Source organism: Lepisosteus oculatus, chromosome 12, assembly GCF_040954835.1.
Source record: "Lepisosteus oculatus isolate fLepOcu1 chromosome 12, fLepOcu1.hap2, whole genome shotgun sequence".
Classification (NCBI taxonomy): Eukaryota; Metazoa; Chordata; class Actinopteri; order Semionotiformes; family Lepisosteidae; genus Lepisosteus; species Lepisosteus oculatus.
The window spans coordinates 38,084,425-38,101,684 of NC_090707.1; the positions used below are offsets into that span (position 1 = coordinate 38,084,425).

Genomic DNA, 17,260 nt, shown 5'->3' on the forward strand with positions numbered 1-17,260 from the left:
ACATCACGGTCCCCATAACAACAGGGCCTGCGGTTCCACACGAAGCCTGACTTTGTACCTGCAGCCTGCCGGCCCGCCGCAGAAGGACGCGTTTGCGATGGTCCAGTGTTTTGCCCCCGACTGCAACCATCACAGCGAAAGAGAAACCTGCAAATTCTTCCGTTTCCCCAAGGATCTGAGGCAGTTCCGAGTTTGGCAAGAGCGATGCAGGTTGGCACGCCGTTTTGCGGGATAAACAGTTAAAAAGTGACATATGGCAGGTGTCTTCGTTTCACCAGTATGCCTCTGAAAAACCTGCAGCCTGTTTTGCGTCAGAGTATCGAGCTATTGAGTGACAGACCAAACCCCTGCCTGTTTTGACAGAAGGCTTTAGGTTGTCTGGTTGTAGTTTCTGTGAGCTTCTCTAAACGTGAAATGTGTCGTTCAGGAACAATAGGATGGCGATTCTTTGCCTTACAAGTCCTGTTCCTGTCCTGTCCCCCCACAAACACACAGAGAGGCCCTCTAGAGGCACCTGAACTGAGGGTCAGGCCAACCAGCCGGTCTTTTCTTCCAGGCGGCAGGACAAAGACCCGAGCGTCTTCTCCAGGCTCTGCAGCTGCCACTTCGCGGAGGGGAAGAAGGACAGGGGCCCGTCCATCTTCAAGACCCGGGCCACCGGCCCGCGGGCCTGGACGCCGCAGAAGAAGAGGAGGAACCGGTAAGCATCCTGCGAGAGGCAGGAGGGGGTGGCGTTCTCCCAGGGAGCCAGGCAGGACCATGGGGCACCGGATCTGGCCAGGACACTGGGGTTACACTCCTGCTCTTGTCGAGAGACGCCCTGGGATTTTTAATGACCACAGAGAGTCAGGACCTCAGTTTTATGTCTCATCCAAAGGACGGTGCCTTTTTACAGTATAGTGTCCCCGTCACTATACTGGGGCATCAGGACCCACACAGACCGCAGGGTGAGCGCCCCCTGCTGGCCCCACTCACACCTCTCCCAGCAGCAGCCTCAATTGACCCCAGGAGTCTCCCCTCCAGGTACTGGCCAGGCTCACCCTGCTGGGCTCCAGTGGGGCTGCCGGCTGGGAGCTGCAGGGTGGTGGAGCTGCTGGCCGTATCACTAGTGGGATAAAAGTGAAGAGGATTCCATTCTCCCGCCTGCAGGGCCCCCGGTGCTGAGCCTGCAGGGCCTGTGGTGCCGCTGGACGCGCCCAAGCAGCCCGAGCCTCTGCTGTTCCAGCCGGCGTCCCCTCTTGGCCCGGAAGGCGGCGCTCCGGGTCCCACTGGCGAAGAGGGTGGCGGGGAAGAGGAGCCCGGAGTCCCAGGAGGGGTCCTGCATCTGTCCCCTCCCTCCCGAGGTGAGGTCAGGGCCCGGGGAGATCGGGGGCGACATGAGGACAGTCACAGAGGAGAAGAGGCCGTAACTGATGGCTCTACTTTTTCAGTAACTAACAGATCTGTCTGCCATAAATAACCGGACACCTCTTGGCAAAAGCCAGGGTATCAAAACCATGGCAGGGAAGCTTGTTCCCCACTCCCGCCCTTTGCGTAAAGTAGCCCCCCCGTCCCGATTAGAGGATCGAATCCAACCGTTTTGGGGAATTAACTGTGCTTCACACCTTAACTTTTACCATAAATTGTCCACAATTTTAAACTTAAGGCCTGTGTTTTTGCTTTTATTGCAACAGTTTGATTGGAATTTGCTACAGTAATGTAAGCTTGAGCATTGAGCCTTCTCGTTATTAATTTTTTTACAGCGTGTAAGAACATGTGGGCTGTGTTCCTGCTAGTGACTTGCCGGTTCTGGTGAATCACAGATGCCGACTGTTTATTGCTCAGTTTATTCATCCATTCGGGACGTGTTAGACTGGGCCTGAACCCAGGGTGTCGGTCAGCACACGGGATGCGATGGAAGCCGCTGTGCCTTGTGTTCTCCGCAGCTCCAGCGCCGCCCAGCTGGCTGCCGGCTGCAGCAGACGGCTCCGCGTCGCAGGCGAGTGTGGAGAGGCATGTGGGCTCCCCTCAGGACCCCATCGCAGAGCTGCAGGTAGGTGATACTGCTGCTGTTACTGTCACTGATACTACTGTTACTGCTACTAATACTTCCACTGACACTGCCCCTGCTGTCACTAATACTACCACTGATACTACTGTTACTGCTACTAATACTACCACTGACACTGCCCCTGCTGGCACTGATACTACCACTGACACTGCCCCTGCTGTCACTGATACTACTGTTACTGCTACTAATACTACCACTGACACTGCCCCTGCTGGCACTGATACTACCACTGATACTACTGTTACTGCTACTAATACTACCACTGACACTGCCCCTGCTGGCACTGATACTACCACTGATACTACTGTTACTGCTACTAATACTACCACTGACACTGCCCCTGCTGGCACTGATACTACCACTGATACTACTGTTACTGCTACTAATACTACCACTGACACTGCCCCTGCTGGCACTGATACTACCACTGATACTACTGTTACTGCTACTAATACTACCACTGACACTGCCCCTGCTGTCACTGATACTACCACTGATACTACTGTTACTGCTACTAATACTACCACTGACACTGCCCCTGCTGTCACTGATACTACCACTGATACTACTGTTACTGCTACTAATACTACCACTGACACTGCCCCTGCTGTCACTGATACTACCACTGATACTACTGTTACTGCTACTAATACTACCACTGACACTGCCCCTGCTGTCACTGATACTACCACTGATACTACTGTTACTGCTACTAATACTACCACTGACACTGCCCCTGCTGGCACTGATACTACCACTGATACTACTGTTACTGCTACTAATACTACCACTGACACTGCCCCTGCTGTCACTGATACTACCACTGATACTACTGTTACTGCTACTAATACTACCACTGACACTGCCCCTGCTGTCACTGATACTACCACTGATACTACTGTTAATGTTACTTATACTACCACTGACACGACTACTATTACCACTATTATTTTTTTCTTGAAAAAAAAAGTCATGGCCTCCTGATAACCCCCCTCTCTGAACTGGCTCCATCACTCTGCTCTCCTCCCCACTGAGAGCTGGTGTGTGGGGAGCGGACTGGAGCATCATCCAGGTGGGGTACACACTGGTGGGGGTGGAGGGGATCCCCAGTACCTGTACAGCGCTGTGAGTGGAGTGTCCAGAAAAGCGCTATATAAGAGTAATCAATTATTATTAGTATTAGTATTAGCAGTAGTATTATTATTAGCTGTCTCTACTAGTAACACAACTCAAGCTGCTGCCTTTGCAGATTAGTGTGCAAGAGGGGGTGGGAGTGTGGAACAAGCTGCCCAGCCATGCTGTAAGATGATATGCAGTATATAAGCACATACAATAAGATAAAAACACATGGAGAACGTTTTTCAGGGTTTGATGTGGAATGCCATCTGCAGTATCAAAGGTAGGTTCAGAAGTGTGCTGTCTATACACAGAAATGGATTCTGGAAATATTCTGAATGTTTGAAATAACTGTATGGAAAAAAAAGGGTAAATGTGAAGTTAATAATGACACTGACTTAAAAAACGTCAGGTTCCACCGAGATTTGAACTCGGATCGCTGGATTCAGAGTCCAGAGTGCTAACCATTACACCATGGAACCATGTGACTGAGCCGTGTCGGTCGTCTCTTTTCTGTATTTGAGTAGAACGACAAGCGCTCTCATTCGATGCCGATGTCGATTACTTGTTGAGCACGCGTTTCGGGTTAAGGTGTGTTTTAACTGACTGTGTTAGAAACGCGTTATGTAGACGGGTATATTAGGATACAGCGAAGGGAACGTGCGTCTATTCCGCGCAAGTGTACGAAACTACAAATCCCAGAACCCTCAGCGGATCTCAGCGATGAACCTCGGCTGCGATTGGTGGGATAGGTCTACCGGTTAGCCAATAGGGAGCGAGATACTTGACCGGCCCTAACTCGGCATGGAGCGCGTAAGTTATGTTGTTTTGTTCGGCAATTCTAAATACTTACAACTGCATTAATGTGCAGACAAAGGAAACAATATCCAAGACCGCTTGATGGTGTTTAAGCGTTCGCATGACTTAAACAAGTGTGCATTTTGTTTTTTTTTTAAACATCCCTCGGTTTTGCAGTGTATAGCCTTCGGGCGCTAACCTCTTGTTTTCGTTAAAGGGGAGCTGCGCTCACAATTTCTCAGACCAGGGTATTCGATCTCGGTAACAAAGTCGATTACTGCACGTTAAAAGAATCGCCAAATTTAACGCATGTGGAACGAAGCGCGACATCGTGAACTTTTGTGTAAGCACAGCGCGGTCGCCATGCTGTCGCAGGCGGGGGGTGGAGAGCAGCACGCGAACTCGTCACGGGCGAGAGAACGAGAGATCGCGAGAGCGGTGACGTAAAATCGGCCCTTCCTGCTCGCCGGCCGAGAAGCGTGATCTTCTATCTATAACAACATCACTCCTGTTTGTCCTTTTGGAGTCGCGCATGTGTCTCGGACGATGCCTCACTGTCGTGCCTTTGGCTGTTCAGAACATAGTGGCCGCACCCAAAGCAGGGGCTCTCATCAGCAGAAGGTCAGGCTGTTTCCTTTTCCAAGAGATATTGAACTGGCCAGGCGGTGGCTAGCCAACATGGGCGCTGAAGCCGGGCCCGTCGACACGTTCCTCGAGGAGATTCAGCGCGATGCGCGATCAGATAAGCACAGGTTGTGCAGCAAGCACTTCACCCCAGAAATGTTCGAACGCGATCTGCAAGCTGAGTTAACAAGTAAGTAGGTTTTGTCAGCAAAGCCGCTGGGTTGAAGTCAGGTCAGCTGCGCTCATTCAGATCGGCTGTCCTGGCATCCACACGGGCTGTGACACGACACGTCCTCCAAGAATATCAAGCCCTGCTAGAATCTTTCTGTCACGTCTGATGTACCAGAAAATAAATGAAAGAGCACTTTTGTCAAATTTGGGAAGGAATATGAGCGTATTTATGTTGGTTGGCAGATCGCTCTTTTTTTTTTGCAAACCTTAGATTAACTATCTAAAAAAACACGTCGCCTTGTATGGATGGGCTTCATGAGGATATTTAAACTGAATAAAGTGGCGTCATCTGCATGGGCTAAAGCATGTGACTCATTGTGACAGTAATAGATCGGTTTCAGATGTTGTCAGTTTGGGATAGGACCTGTGTGTTGAGCTTTTCTCTGCTTTGGAGTTTACGTGTTTGTGAAGCCCGACGGTCCGTAATATAAAATATATTCATTTCAGATACTGAGCCAAAACTTAGGCTCAAGCCCGGGGCCGTTCCTACCGTTTTTACTCAGGAAAAGCAACCGATGAAAACAGAAAGCAGTGGGAGGGCCAAATCAGCGCTCAATAGAGAACGGGTATGTGAGTATACCTTGGGCCTAGAGTACGGAGAAGCCTCTACTCTTTGTAACCTCTTTAAAAATGTGTAGTTTTCCTCTCCGCAGGTGAGGTGGAGAACTACACTTCCCACGATGCCCGGGGGGGGGGGGGGCTTGTCCATTTCCTGTCTAATGACCTCGAGCTGGGAGAGATTAGCTACTTCCTCCCTGGCTTTAAACAGCAAACCCAAGTTTGGTGTCTTCTGTCTGAAGAGGGCCTGAAGGCTAGATATGAAAATATTTAACAAGAAAGTTTGATATCTGTGTGTAAAATTTAGATGCAAGTAATAGCCCTAATAACACTATTTTGTTCATGATTGATTTTGGTTTTCCCTGATCAAGGATTCGACACAATAAATAAGTAACATAATTTTGATGTGCACCGAATTTGAAATGACATTCCCAGCCATTTGAATCAATACGTGAGTTTTGACAATACAGCAGCCGATTGATGCTGTAATGTTTTTTTTTAGAAACTCCTATCGTATCTTTAAAAAAAATTCCAAATGATCTAGCCAGGTATGTTTTTGTTCTGCCTTGCTGTCCGGTGTAAATGGAGATCAGCCTCAGTTTGTAAAGCTGGCAAGCAAGCCCCTGCAGGGCTCTTCTGATGAGGCACACCGCTGAGAATTCGGGGTGCACCTGGGGGAGAAAGTGGGGTCTTCTCTTCGATATCGCCACGGAGCTCGCGCCTCACGACAACGCCGCGATCCCTTCGCCGTTGGCGCCAGTGTGCAGTCTCGACAACCGCGCCACCTGCCAAGATCCCCCAGGTGGAATTCGGCGTGGCTGCCTTCGGGGGGGGCAGGTTCTGTTTCATCGGCGCTGGTTCCGCCCCGGCTTCAGCGTCTGTTTAGTCTTGCGTGGACTGGAGTTCGAGCCCATACCCTCGCGCGTCCGTCGGGGCTGTTAGGTTAGCGCACGCGCTGTTCTCTGTCCGGAGTGAAGGGAGACGCCTTCTTGGGCCTGCTGGTCGGCAGTGTAACAGGGCCGCTTGGACGTGCCCGGAGGTCCTGCATCGTTCAGCATCGCGGGCAACGGTGGTGGCGCTGCACGGACGTGGAGACCTCGCCTCTTCCGCGATGAACGCCAGAGCTTGTACGCGTCGCCTTGTGCTTGGTGGTTCCCCCGCCAGGCGCGCGACGTCGGCGCCGATCCATTCTAGCCCCGGGATGTAAGAAATAGTGTTGTGGTTCTCCTTGAATTTGGTTAAGCTTCCCACGGTTGTGCTGTTGCGTGGTGCGTGCGTGCGCGAGGTTGCGAAAGTGTAGCTCGCTGGCCGGCGATACCAGCGCAGAGTTAAAATCGCCCAGAGCAGCACCAGAGCTCTTACAGTCCAACTCGATGGTGGCTTTATCGTGATAGCTGTACCACGCTTCTGAACCACGTCTCTCCTGTCCCGGTCCTGCAGGCCCCAGTCCAGTTAGTCTCCTAGTGCTCAGTAAGTCAGGAGTCTCTAACTGGTCCTGCAGGCCCCAGTCCAGTTAGTCTCCTAGTGCTCAGTACGTCAGGAGTCTCTAACTGGTCCTGCAGGCCCCAGTCCAGTTAGTCTCCTAGTGCTCAGTAAGTCAGAGTCTCTAACTGGTCCTGCAGGCCCCAGTCCAGTTAGTCTCCTAGTGCTCAGTAAGTCAGAGTCTCTAACTGGTCCTGCAGGCCCCAGTCCAGTTAGTCTCCTAGTGCTCAGTAAGTCAAGAGTCTCTCACTGGTCCTGCAGGCCCCAGTCCAGTTAGAGTAAGGCAGGGGCTCTGTCTCTGCTCCTCATGCTGGTCTTATAGGTCACCCTAAATCAGGGGTTCCCAGTCCTGGTTAGGAATAACTTTGATTCCCATTACCACAATATCCACAAAACGAGGTGCCTGTTACCTGCGCCCCCGGGTGCTGTACTGGGCTGCACTCACAGGAACACAGGCGTTGACTTGAGAACCCCAGAGGAGAAGCAGTGTGCTGGTACTTCACTCACGACGTACCCCCCCACCCGGAGAAGCCAGTGGGAATCCGGGGAATCCGGAGGCGAGGAAGGGTGTGTTGGCTGGACGGGCCCCCGCAGTGACCCCGGTGCCCTTTCGCTCCCGCAGGAAAAGGATTCCCCAGGATCCCGGCCGCCCGTCCCCGTCCTGGCCGGGGCGGGGAGCCCCCAGCTGCTCCTGGACAGCGAGGGGGAGATGGAGTCTGAGGAGGAGCTGGGCAGGGATCCAGACGCCCTGTCCCCCGCCTCCCCGCCCCGGGCGCCGCTGTCCAAGGAGGAGATGCACGAGCCGGGTGAGAGGCGGGGGCGAGGTGGGAAGGGAGGGAGAATCCGGACGGGGGGGATGGGGGACAGGGGCGTAGCCAGAGGGGTGGCACAGAGCGGCCGTTGCCTGAGATACGGCCCTGCTACCCCGGTTGTAGGTGTGGCCTGAAATCCCAGCTTGTTCTGGGCTCACCCTCAAAGGGAAATGTACACGTGGAAGACAATTCCGACAAGTCTTTTGGCGTGTTTTTAGGAGGGTACGGGTCGACTCTGCTGGAGGTGTCCGGCGTCGGGACAGTGCGCGGCAGACCGCTCCCGGTGCTGGGAAAGGGAAGGCGGCGGACAGATTATGGCGATAGAGGGACCGCAAGGGGCGGGCAGGGAACGGGGAGCGGAGGGGAGGGCGGTGCGAGGGAAACCGAGGACGTCGGGTCGGTAGCCGACGCCTGGCTGACCGCTGGCTCGTGTCTCCTGCAGCGGTGTGCGAGATGTGTGGCATGGTGGGCACCAGGGACGCCTTCTTCTCCAAGACCAAGCGCTTCTGCAGCGTCTCCTGCTCCCGCAGCTACTCCTCCAACTCCAAGAAGGCCTCCATCCTGGCCCGGCTGCAGGTCAGGGGTCGGGGGTCAAGGGGCGGCGGGAGCGACCTCGTGGCCGCGTGGGCCGCGCGCGCTCACGGCCGGCTCTCTGATTGCAGGGCAAGCCTCCCACCAAGAAGGCCAAGGTGCTGCACAAGGCCGCCTGGTCCAGCAAGATCGGGGCCTTCCTGCACTCCCAGGGCGTCGGGCAGCTGCACGACGGCACGGTGACCGGGCAGGATGGTGAGACTCTCCGGGCCGTCGGGGCCTTAACACGCATGCACTGGGACTGGACACCGCGCTGGACTGCAGCCACACTCGGACTGGACACTGCGCTGGACCGCACCCACACTCACAATCACTCGGACTGGACACTGTGCTGGACCGCACCCACACCCACACCCACACTCACTCGGACTGGACACTGCACTGGACCGCACCCACACTCACTCGGACTGGACACTGCACTGGACCGCACCCACACTCACTCGGACTGGACACTGCACTGGACCGCACCCACACTCACACTCACACTCGGACTGGACACTGCACTGGACCGCACCCACACTCACACTCACACTCAGACTGGACACTGCACTGGACCGCACCCACACTCACACTCAGACTGGACACTGCACTGGACCGCACCCACACCCACACTCAGACTGGACACTGCGCTGGACCGCACCCACACCCACACTCACTCGGACTGGACACTGCACTGGACCGCACCCACACCCACACTCACTCGGACTGGACACTGCACTGGACCGCACCCACACCCACACTCACTCGGACTGGACACTGCACTGGACCGCACCCACACCCACACTCACACTCAGACTGGACACTGTGCTGGACCGCACCCACACCCACACTCACTCGGACTGGACACTGCGCTGGACCGCACCCACACCCACACTCACACTCAGACTGGACACTGTGCTGGACCGCACCCACACTCACACTCACTCGGACTGGACACTGCGCTGGACCGCACCCACACCCACACTCACACTCAGACTGGACACTGTGCTGGACCGCACTCACTCACACTCGGACTGGACACTGTGCTGGACCGCACCCACACTCACACTCGGACTGGACACTGTGCTGGACCGCACCCACACTCGGACTGGACACTGTGCTGGACCGCACCCACACCCACACTCACACTCGGACAGGCACGGCGCGCAGGCGCCCACTCGTGCGCTGCAGTGGACTGCGCTGTGCCCACGGTGTGCTGTCTCCACAGCCTTCGTGGTGGGCTTCGACTGGGGCAGCTACCTCAAGGAGCACGGCCACAGGGCGGCGCCCGTCACCTGCTTCCGACACGTGAGTCTGTCGCCCCCCCGCCCTCCCACACAGCCCCGCGGGCGCCGGCGAGCTGGTGTCCATCTCTCTCTCTCTCTCGCCGGCCGCCCGCAGGTGCCCCTGTACGACCAGTGGGAGGACATCACCGTGGGCCTGAAGGTGGAGGTGTTGAACAGCGACGCGGTGCTGCCCAGTAAGGTGTACTGGATCGCCTCCATCGTCCGACTGGCAGGTCAGTGCGCCGGTCAGGTCCGGCCTGCTCGCTCGGTCTCGCGCTTCGGTTCAGCCAGCAGGGGGCCTCCCAGGGGCAGGGCCACAGTTAATGCCCTCCACACTGTTCTTCGGCGATGCCGTGGTGGGGAAAGTTATTTCACTCCGGCCCCCCCGGTCCTGTCCGCGTGTCTCTGTGCCCGTCAGGCTACAAGGCCCTGCTGCGCTACGAGGGGTTCGAGGGCGACGGCAGCCACGACTTCTGGTGTAACCTGGGCACCGTGGACATCCACCCCATCGGCTGGTGTGCTGTCAACAGCAAGCTGTTAGTGCCCCCGCAGTGTGAGTCTCCCGCTAACACTCCCTACAGCGCCCTGCAGACTGACCTGACACTGGGCTAGTGCAACACTGGTGTGACAGTACTGCAGGCTAGTGCGACACTGGGCTAGTGCAACACTGGTGTGACAGTGCTGCAGACTAGTGCGACACTGGGCTAGTGCAACACTGGTGTGACAGTGCTGCAGACTAGTGCGACACTGGGCTAGTGCAACACTGGTGTGACAGTACTGCAGACTAGTGCAACACTGGACTAGTGCAACACTGGACTGGTGTGACAGTACTGCAGGCTAGTGCAACACTGGACTAGTGCAACACTGGACTGGTGTGACAGTACTGCAGGCTAGTGCAACACTGGACTGGTGTGACTGTGCTCTGCAGACTATTGTGAAACTGGACAGGTGTGACTGTGCTCTGCAGACTATTGTGAAACTGGACAGGTGTGACTGTGTTCTGCAGATCAGTGTGACACTGGACAGGTGTGACAGTGCTGCAGACTAGTGCAACACTTGACTGGTGTGTCTGTGCTCTGCAGACTATTGTGAATCTGGACAGGTGAGACAGTGCTGTGGATAGAGTATTGTAGATTGCTGTAAGGCCAGCGTCCTGTCTCTCTCTCCAGCTGTGCATGAGCGCATCAAGGATTGGAAGAGCTACCTGATGAAGAAGCTGGTGGGCGCCAGGACCCTGCCCGTCGATTTCTATGTCAAAGTGAGTCCTGGGACCGTCTTGCGAAATCGTACCGGACGCCCTCGTCTCTTCCCTCCCCGCTGTCCCTTTCCGTCTCTCCGTCCCATGTCTGTCTGACTGGCCTGTGATTATTAGGAGGCCATGACTGGTAAAGGCCAGGGAGGAAATTTGGCCAGGACACTGGGGTAACACCCCTACTCTTGTCGAGAAACGTCCTGGGATTTTTAATGACCACAGAGAGTCAGGACCTCCGTTTTACGTCTCATCCGAAGGACGGCGCAGTATAATCACTATACTGGGGCATTAGGACCCACACAGACCGCAGGGTGAGCGCCCCCTGCTGGCCCCACTCACAGCTCATCCAGCAGCAGCCTCAGTTGATCCCAGGAGTCTCCCCTCCAGGTCCTGGCCAGGCTCACCCTGCTGGGCTCCAGTGGGGCTGCAGGGTGATGGGGCTGCAGGGTGTTCCAGCTGCTGCTGTGTTCTGCTGTCCAGCTGTTCCAGACTGTCTCTCTCTCTCACACACACACACACACACACACACGGATCTCCGCAGCCCGTCTGCGCTCACTCTCGGTGCGTCTCTCTCGCCCCCCAGATGGCCGAGAGCATGAAGTACCCCTTCCGCCAGGGCATGCGGGTGGAGGTGGTGGACAAGGCGAGGGTGAGCCGCACGCGGCCGGCGGTGGTGGACACGGTGATCGGCGGGCGCCTGCGCCTGCTGTACGAGGACGGCGACGCCCACAGCGACTTCTGGTGCCACATGTGGAGCCCGCTGGTGCACCCCGTGGGCTGGTCGCGCCGCGTGGGGCACGGGCTCAAGCCGCTGGGTAAGGCGGCGGGGCGTGGGGGGGGTCCAGGGGGGGCCGGGGCCGGCCGGTGCTGAACGTGTCGTCTCGTCTCGTCCGTCCCCGCAGAGAAGCGCGTGGACATGAGCAGCCACCCCACCTTCCGCAGGATCTACTGCGACAGCGTGCCCTACCTCTTCAAGAAGGTCAGGGCCCTCTCCCGCCCGCTGGCCGTCTCCCCCTGCGCCGCTCCCCCGCCCCTCCGGCCCTGACGGCTCTCTCTCTCCCCCCCCCCAGGTGCGGACCGTGTACCCGGAGGGGGGGTTCTTTGAGGAGGGGATGAAGCTGGAGGCCATCGACCCTCTGAATCTGGGCAACATCTGCGTGGCCACCGTGCGCAAGGTGACCCAACGCCCTAACGCACTCTCAGACCCTGTCAGTGCCGTGTTCATGTACTGGAGTGTCCAGTCAGTGTGTCTGTATGAACCCCTCTCTCTCTCTCTCTCAGTGCAGTGTTCATGTACTGGAGTGTCCAGTCAGTGTGTGTGTATGAACCCCTCTCTCTCTCAGTGCAGTGTTCATGTACTGGAGTGTCCAGTCAGTGTGTCTGTATGAACCCCTCTCTCTCAGTGCAGTGTTCATGTACTGGAGTGTCCAGTCAGTGTGTCTGTATGAACCCCTCTCTCTCTCAGTGCAGTGTTCATGTACTGGAGTGTCCAGTCAGTGTGTGTATGAACCCCTCTCTCTCTCAGTACAGTGTTCATGTACTGGAGTGTCCAGTCAGTGTGTCTGTATGAACCCCTCTCTCTCTCAGTGCACTGTTCATGTACTGGAGTGTCCAGTCAGTGTGTCTGTATGAACCCCTCTCTCTCTCAGTGCAGTGTTCATGTACTGGAGTGTCCAGTCAGTGTGTCTGTATGAACCCCTCTCTCTCTCAGTGCAGTGTTCATGTACTGGAGTGTCCAGTCAGTGTGTCTGTATTAAGTTCTCTGCTTCTGTCTTTCCAGGTGCTGTTGGACGGGTACCTGATGGTGGGGATTGACTCTAATGAGGTGGACGACGGTTCTGACTGGTTTTGCTATCATGCCTCCTCTCATGCCATCCTGCCTGCTGGTTTCTGCCAGCAGCACAAGATCCCTCTCACCCTGCCTCCTGGTACGACTCCCTGCCTGGCGCCCACTGTCTGCCAACACACACTGACCGGTACACACTGTATAATAGTACACTGACCGGTACGCTCTGTCTGCGAACACACACTGACCGGTACACACTGTATAATAGTACACTGACCGGTACGCTCTGTCTGCGAACACACACTGACCGGTACACACTGTATAATAGTACACTGACCGGTACGCTCTGTCTGCGAACACACACTGACCGGTACACACTGTATAATAGTACACTGACCGGTACGCTCTGTCTGCCAACACACACTGACCGGTACACCCTGTATAATAGTACACTGACCGGTACACTCTGTATAATAGTACACTGACCGGTACGCTCTGTCTGCGAACACACACTGACCGGTACACACTGTATAATAGTACACTGACCGGTACGCTCTGTCTGCCAACACACACTGACCGGTACACCCTGTATAATAGTACACTGACCGGTACGCTCTGTCTGCGAACACACACTGACCGGTACACCCTGTATAATAGTACACTGACCGGTACGCTCTGTCTGCGAACACACACTGACCGGTACACTCTGTATAATAGTACACTGACCGGTACGCTCTGTCTGCGAACACACAGCTGTGGCATGAATTCGTGTCGGTCAGTGACTGTGGGCCTCTGTCTCAGGCTGCGACAAGAAGACGTTCACCTGGGCCAAGTACCAGGAAGAAACGGGTTCGAGAGCTGCCCCTGCCCGTCTCTTCAACACGGTGAGAGGGGTTCGGACTGGTCAGCGTCCGGTCGGCCGGGCGGCGAGTCTGTAATGACCCCCCTCTCTCCCTCAGGACTGCCCTGGCCACGGGTTCGCCGCCGGGATGAAGCTGGAGGCCGTCGACCTGATGGAGCCCCGGCTGATCTGCGTCGCCACGGTGAAGCGGGTCGTGGGCCGCCTCCTGCGGCTGCACTTCGACGGCTGGGACCCCGACTTCGACCAGTGGGCGGACTGCCAGTCCCCCGACATCTACCCCGTGGGCTGGTGTGAGATCACGGGGTACCAGCTCCAGCCTCCTGTAGCCACAGGTACGGGGCGGGGGAGTGGGGTTCGGGGGACACCGACGTCCGCTTTCACGGGGCCAAGTGTATTTTAAATTTAGGGTTCAGCTGCGCGTTTCATTAGCTAATATCAGCTCTCCTTTGTGTCGCAGAGGAGTGCCCCAGCTCCCCAGAAGATCCCCAGAAAAACAGACCGCTTGGGAAGAGAAGTGAGTCTCCCTCTCCTCCCCCGTCTTGTTCTTTATGAAACTCTCTCCTCGCCTTTTCATGGAAAACTGTTCCCCCCTCCCCCCCCAGAGAGGAGGCTGGTCAGGAAGCTGGCCTCGCTGATTGCCAAAAACCGCCCGCCCCTGAGGAGCAAGACCCCCACCTCCGAGGAGCTGAAGACCGAGCCCGTGGAGGAGGAGAGTGAGTGTCCCGCCTTTTCTCCTCGCTGTGCCTTGGCAGCGACGGTCTTGGAGACCCCAGATTCTCTGGGGGTATGCAGAGGCTGCGCCCACCCGCCCTGCAGTAACTGCCCCAGCTGCGCTCACCTGCTCTGCAGTAACTGCGCCACCTGCGCACACCCGCCCTGCAGTAACTGTGCCAGCTGCGCTCACCTGCTCTGCAGTAACTGTGCCACCTTCGCACACCCGCCCTGCAGTAACTGTGCCACCTGCGCTCACCTGCCCTGCAGTAACTGCGCCAGCTGCGCACACCCGCCTTGCAGTAACTGTGCCACCTGCGCACACCCGCCCTGCTTTAACTGTGCCACCTGCGCACACCCGCCCTGCAGTAACTGTGCCAGCTGCGCTCACCTGCCCTGCAGTAACTGCGCCAGCTGCGCTCACCTGCCCTGCAGTAACTGCGCCAGCTGCGCTCACCTGCCCTGCAGTAACTGCGCCAGCTGCGCTCACCTGCCCTGCAGTAACTGCGCCAGCTGCGCTCACCTGCCCTGCAGTAACTGCGCCAGCTGCGCCCACCTGCTCTGCAGTAACTGCGCCAGCTGCGCCCACCTGCTCTGCAGTAACTGCGCCAGCTGCGCCCACCTGCTCTGCAGTAACTGTGCCAGCTGCGCTCACCCGCCCTGCAGTAACTGTGCCACCTTCGCACACCCGCCCTGCAGTAACTGTGCCACCTGCGCTCACCTGCCCTGCAGTAACTGCGCCAGCTGCGCACACCCGCTCTGCAGTAACTGCGCCACCTGCGCTCACCTGCTCTGCAGTAACTGCGCCACCTGCGCACACCCGCCCTGCAGTAACTGTGCCACCTGCGCACACCCGCCCTGCAGTAACTGTGCCACCTGCGCTCACCTGCTCTGCAGTAACTGTGCCACCTGCGCACACCCGCCCTGCAGTAACTGTGCCACCTGCGCACACCCGCCCTGCAGTAACTGTGCCACCTGCGCTCACCTGCCCTGCAGTAACTGCGCCAGCTGCGCACACCCGCCCTGCAGTAACTGTGCCACCTGCGCTCACCTGCTCTGCAGTAACTGCGCCACCTGCGCACACCCGCCCTGCAGTAACTGTGCCACCTGCGCACACCCGCCCTGCAGTAACTGTGCCACCTGCGCACACCCGCCCTGCAGTAACTGCGCCAGCTGCGCACACCCGCCCTGCAGTAACTGCGCCAGCTGCGCTCACCTGCCCTGCAGTAACTGCGCCAGCTGCGCCCACCTCCCCTTCAGAAGCAGTTTTAAAATTCGGAGCTAATTATTTTAAAAATCCATCAACCTTCCCTGTTGCTGCAAGTCATGGTAGTGGGGCTCAGTAGTCCTGGACACCTGCATCACTGTTAGGTGAGCAGTGAGAGTGCGTGATCTCTGACCTGTGACCTCTGTCCTTCCCGGCCCCACAGTCATCGCGGTGAAGGTGAAGGTGGAGGAGGAGGAGGAGGAGGTGGCCTGTGACCCCCAGCCACCCCTGGAGCAACCAGAGGACTTGCAGACGCTGTTGGAGGAGGTGAAGCAGGAGGATGGAGAATGAGGGGGGGCCGCAGATACTCCCGTACCCCTGGGGTACACGAGCAGCGCACGCCCGCGCTCTCTCAGTCCCTCTGTGGCTGTTTCCCTGTCCTCTGCTGCCACCTGCAGTGTCTCTGCTCTCCCCCTGTGGCCCAGACCATCGGGTCTGTACAGTAGGCCCTGAGGGGATTTGAACTGTTGAATTGAGTAATTACTGGAAGTAACTAATTAGGTGAAATATGAAACCAGAGAACTGCATCGCTCCCAGGAACAGCACCCTGTAAAAACTTGACCTGTCCAGGACGCAGGCAGGGGCACGGTGTCCTGTGTGACCAGCAGCTACGTCAGGAAAGGTCCAGATGCAGGGAGAAGAAGGTGTGTTGTGGTCCTGCAGCAGGAGCAGGACAGAGTGTTGCTGTCCATGAGAGCGTCTTCCGCTGGAAGACTGGGAGACGCCGACAGTCTGGACCAGGGCGCTGGCTCCGAGGCGTCCGCCCCTGGTCCGGACTCGTCGCTCTGGCAGGGTGGACGGTAGGAGGTTCTTCTAAACCAGAGGCGGCCAGTGGGATCCACGGTCCACAAGGTTTTCCAGTCTGCTTTCGGGCCTCAGTTTTTAAAGATGTAGAAATAACAGAGGAGTTATTACAGAGGTGTGGAGTTTGGCATCACGGCCCTGATTAGTCATCCTGGGAAAGGACATGGAGTGAATTCTCACTCCTCCGAAAGAGAGGGAGAGAACTGGGAGTTAATTCTCACTCCCCAGAAAGAGAGGGAGAGAACTGGGAGTGAATTTTCACTCCTCAGAAAGAGAGGTAGAGAACTGGGAGTGAATTTTCACTCCTCAGAAAGAGAGGGAGAGAACTGGGAGTGAATTCTCACTCCTCAGAAAGAGAGGGAGAGAACTGGGAGTGAATTCTCACTCCCCAGAAAGAGAGGGAGAGAACTGGGAGTGAATTCTCACTCCTCAGAAAGAGAGGTAGAGAACTGGGAGTGAATTCTCACTCCTCAGAAAGAGAGGAAGAGAACTGGGAGTGAATTCTCAGAAAGAGAGGAAGAGAACTGGGAGTGAATTCTCACTCCTCAGAAAGAGAGGGAGAGAACTGGGAGTGAATTCTCACTCCTCAGAAAGAGAGGAAGAGAACTAGGAGTGAATTCTCACTCCTCAGAAAGAGAGGAAGAGAACTAGGAGTGAATTCTCACTCCTCAGAAAGAGAGGGAGAGAACTGGGAGTGAATTCTCACTCCTCAGGAAGAGAGGAAGAGAACTGGGAGTGAATTCTCACTCCTCAGGAAGAGAGGAAGAGAACTGGGAGTGAATTCTCACTCCTCAGGAAGAGAGGGGGAGAGAGCTGGGAGAGACTCCAGATTTCATTACAGGAGAGGGGGCTGGCAGATTCCTGACTGGTCCTGACTGGTCCTCGCTGGTTTTCTGGTGTTGCTGGTGGTCCTCTGTGATCACAGGGTCTAGACTGAGGAGCTGAGCAGGACGAGCGGGCGTGCAGCATGGCGGACGTCCAGAGCTGGACTCTGGCCACCAGCGGTGTTAGTAACTGCCCACTGCCTTGTGAGCAGAACGGGTTGTTAATC

General features: G+C 56.5%; 1 protein-coding gene and 1 non-coding gene across 6 annotated transcripts; one reads left to right on the forward strand and one right to left on the reverse strand.

Moving 5' to 3' along the window:
• Positions 1-16,710, forward strand: l3mbtl2 (L3MBTL histone methyl-lysine binding protein 2). Of its 5 annotated transcripts, XM_069196842.1 has the most exons (20): positions 1-210; positions 557-700; positions 1,150-1,343; positions 1,926-2,032; positions 7,482-7,665; positions 8,114-8,247; positions 8,334-8,457; positions 9,470-9,549; positions 9,643-9,760; positions 9,946-10,080; positions 10,697-10,785; positions 11,363-11,594; positions 11,682-11,758; positions 11,850-11,954; positions 12,560-12,707; positions 13,367-13,449; positions 13,525-13,759; positions 13,885-13,941; positions 14,030-14,140; positions 15,569-16,710. In XM_069196842.1, the coding sequence occupies exons 1-20, from the start codon at positions 98-100 to the stop codon at positions 15,694-15,696; spliced, it is 2,598 nt and encodes an 865-aa protein (XP_069052943.1). In that variant the 5' UTR covers positions 1-97; the 3' UTR covers positions 15,697-16,710. The 5 variants fall into 5 exon arrangements, with proteins under 5 accessions (XP_069052943.1, XP_069052946.1, XP_069052945.1 ...); XM_069196844.1 differs by lacking the exons at positions 1-210; positions 557-700; positions 1,150-1,343; positions 1,926-2,032 and adding exons at positions 3,965-3,979; positions 5,267-5,385; XM_069196843.1 differs by lacking the exons at positions 1-210; positions 557-700; positions 1,150-1,343; positions 1,926-2,032 and adding exons at positions 4,009-4,778; positions 5,267-5,385.
• trnaq-cug (transfer RNA glutamine (anticodon CUG)) lies at positions 3,577-3,648 on the reverse strand. Its single transcript has one exon. It is a non-coding gene; the product is annotated as a tRNA-Gln (tRNA).
• Positions 16,711-17,260: the final 550 nt, after the last annotated feature.

What these genes read in the sequence shown, in the direction of transcription:
- l3mbtl2 (XM_069196842.1), top strand. Translation starts at nt 98, where the DNA reads ATGGTCCAGTGTTTTGCCCCCGACTGCAACCATCACAGCGAAAGAGAA. An exon ending in TGCCCTACCTCTTCAAGAAG is followed by an intron (nt 11,759 to 11,849) that starts GTCAGGGCCCTC and finishes CCCCCCCCCCAG; the next exon opens with GTGCGGACCGTGTACCCGGA. An exon ending in CTGCCCGTCTCTTCAACACG is followed by an intron (nt 13,450 to 13,524) that starts GTGAGAGGGGTT and finishes TCTCTCCCTCAG; the next exon opens with GACTGCCCTGGCCACGGGTT.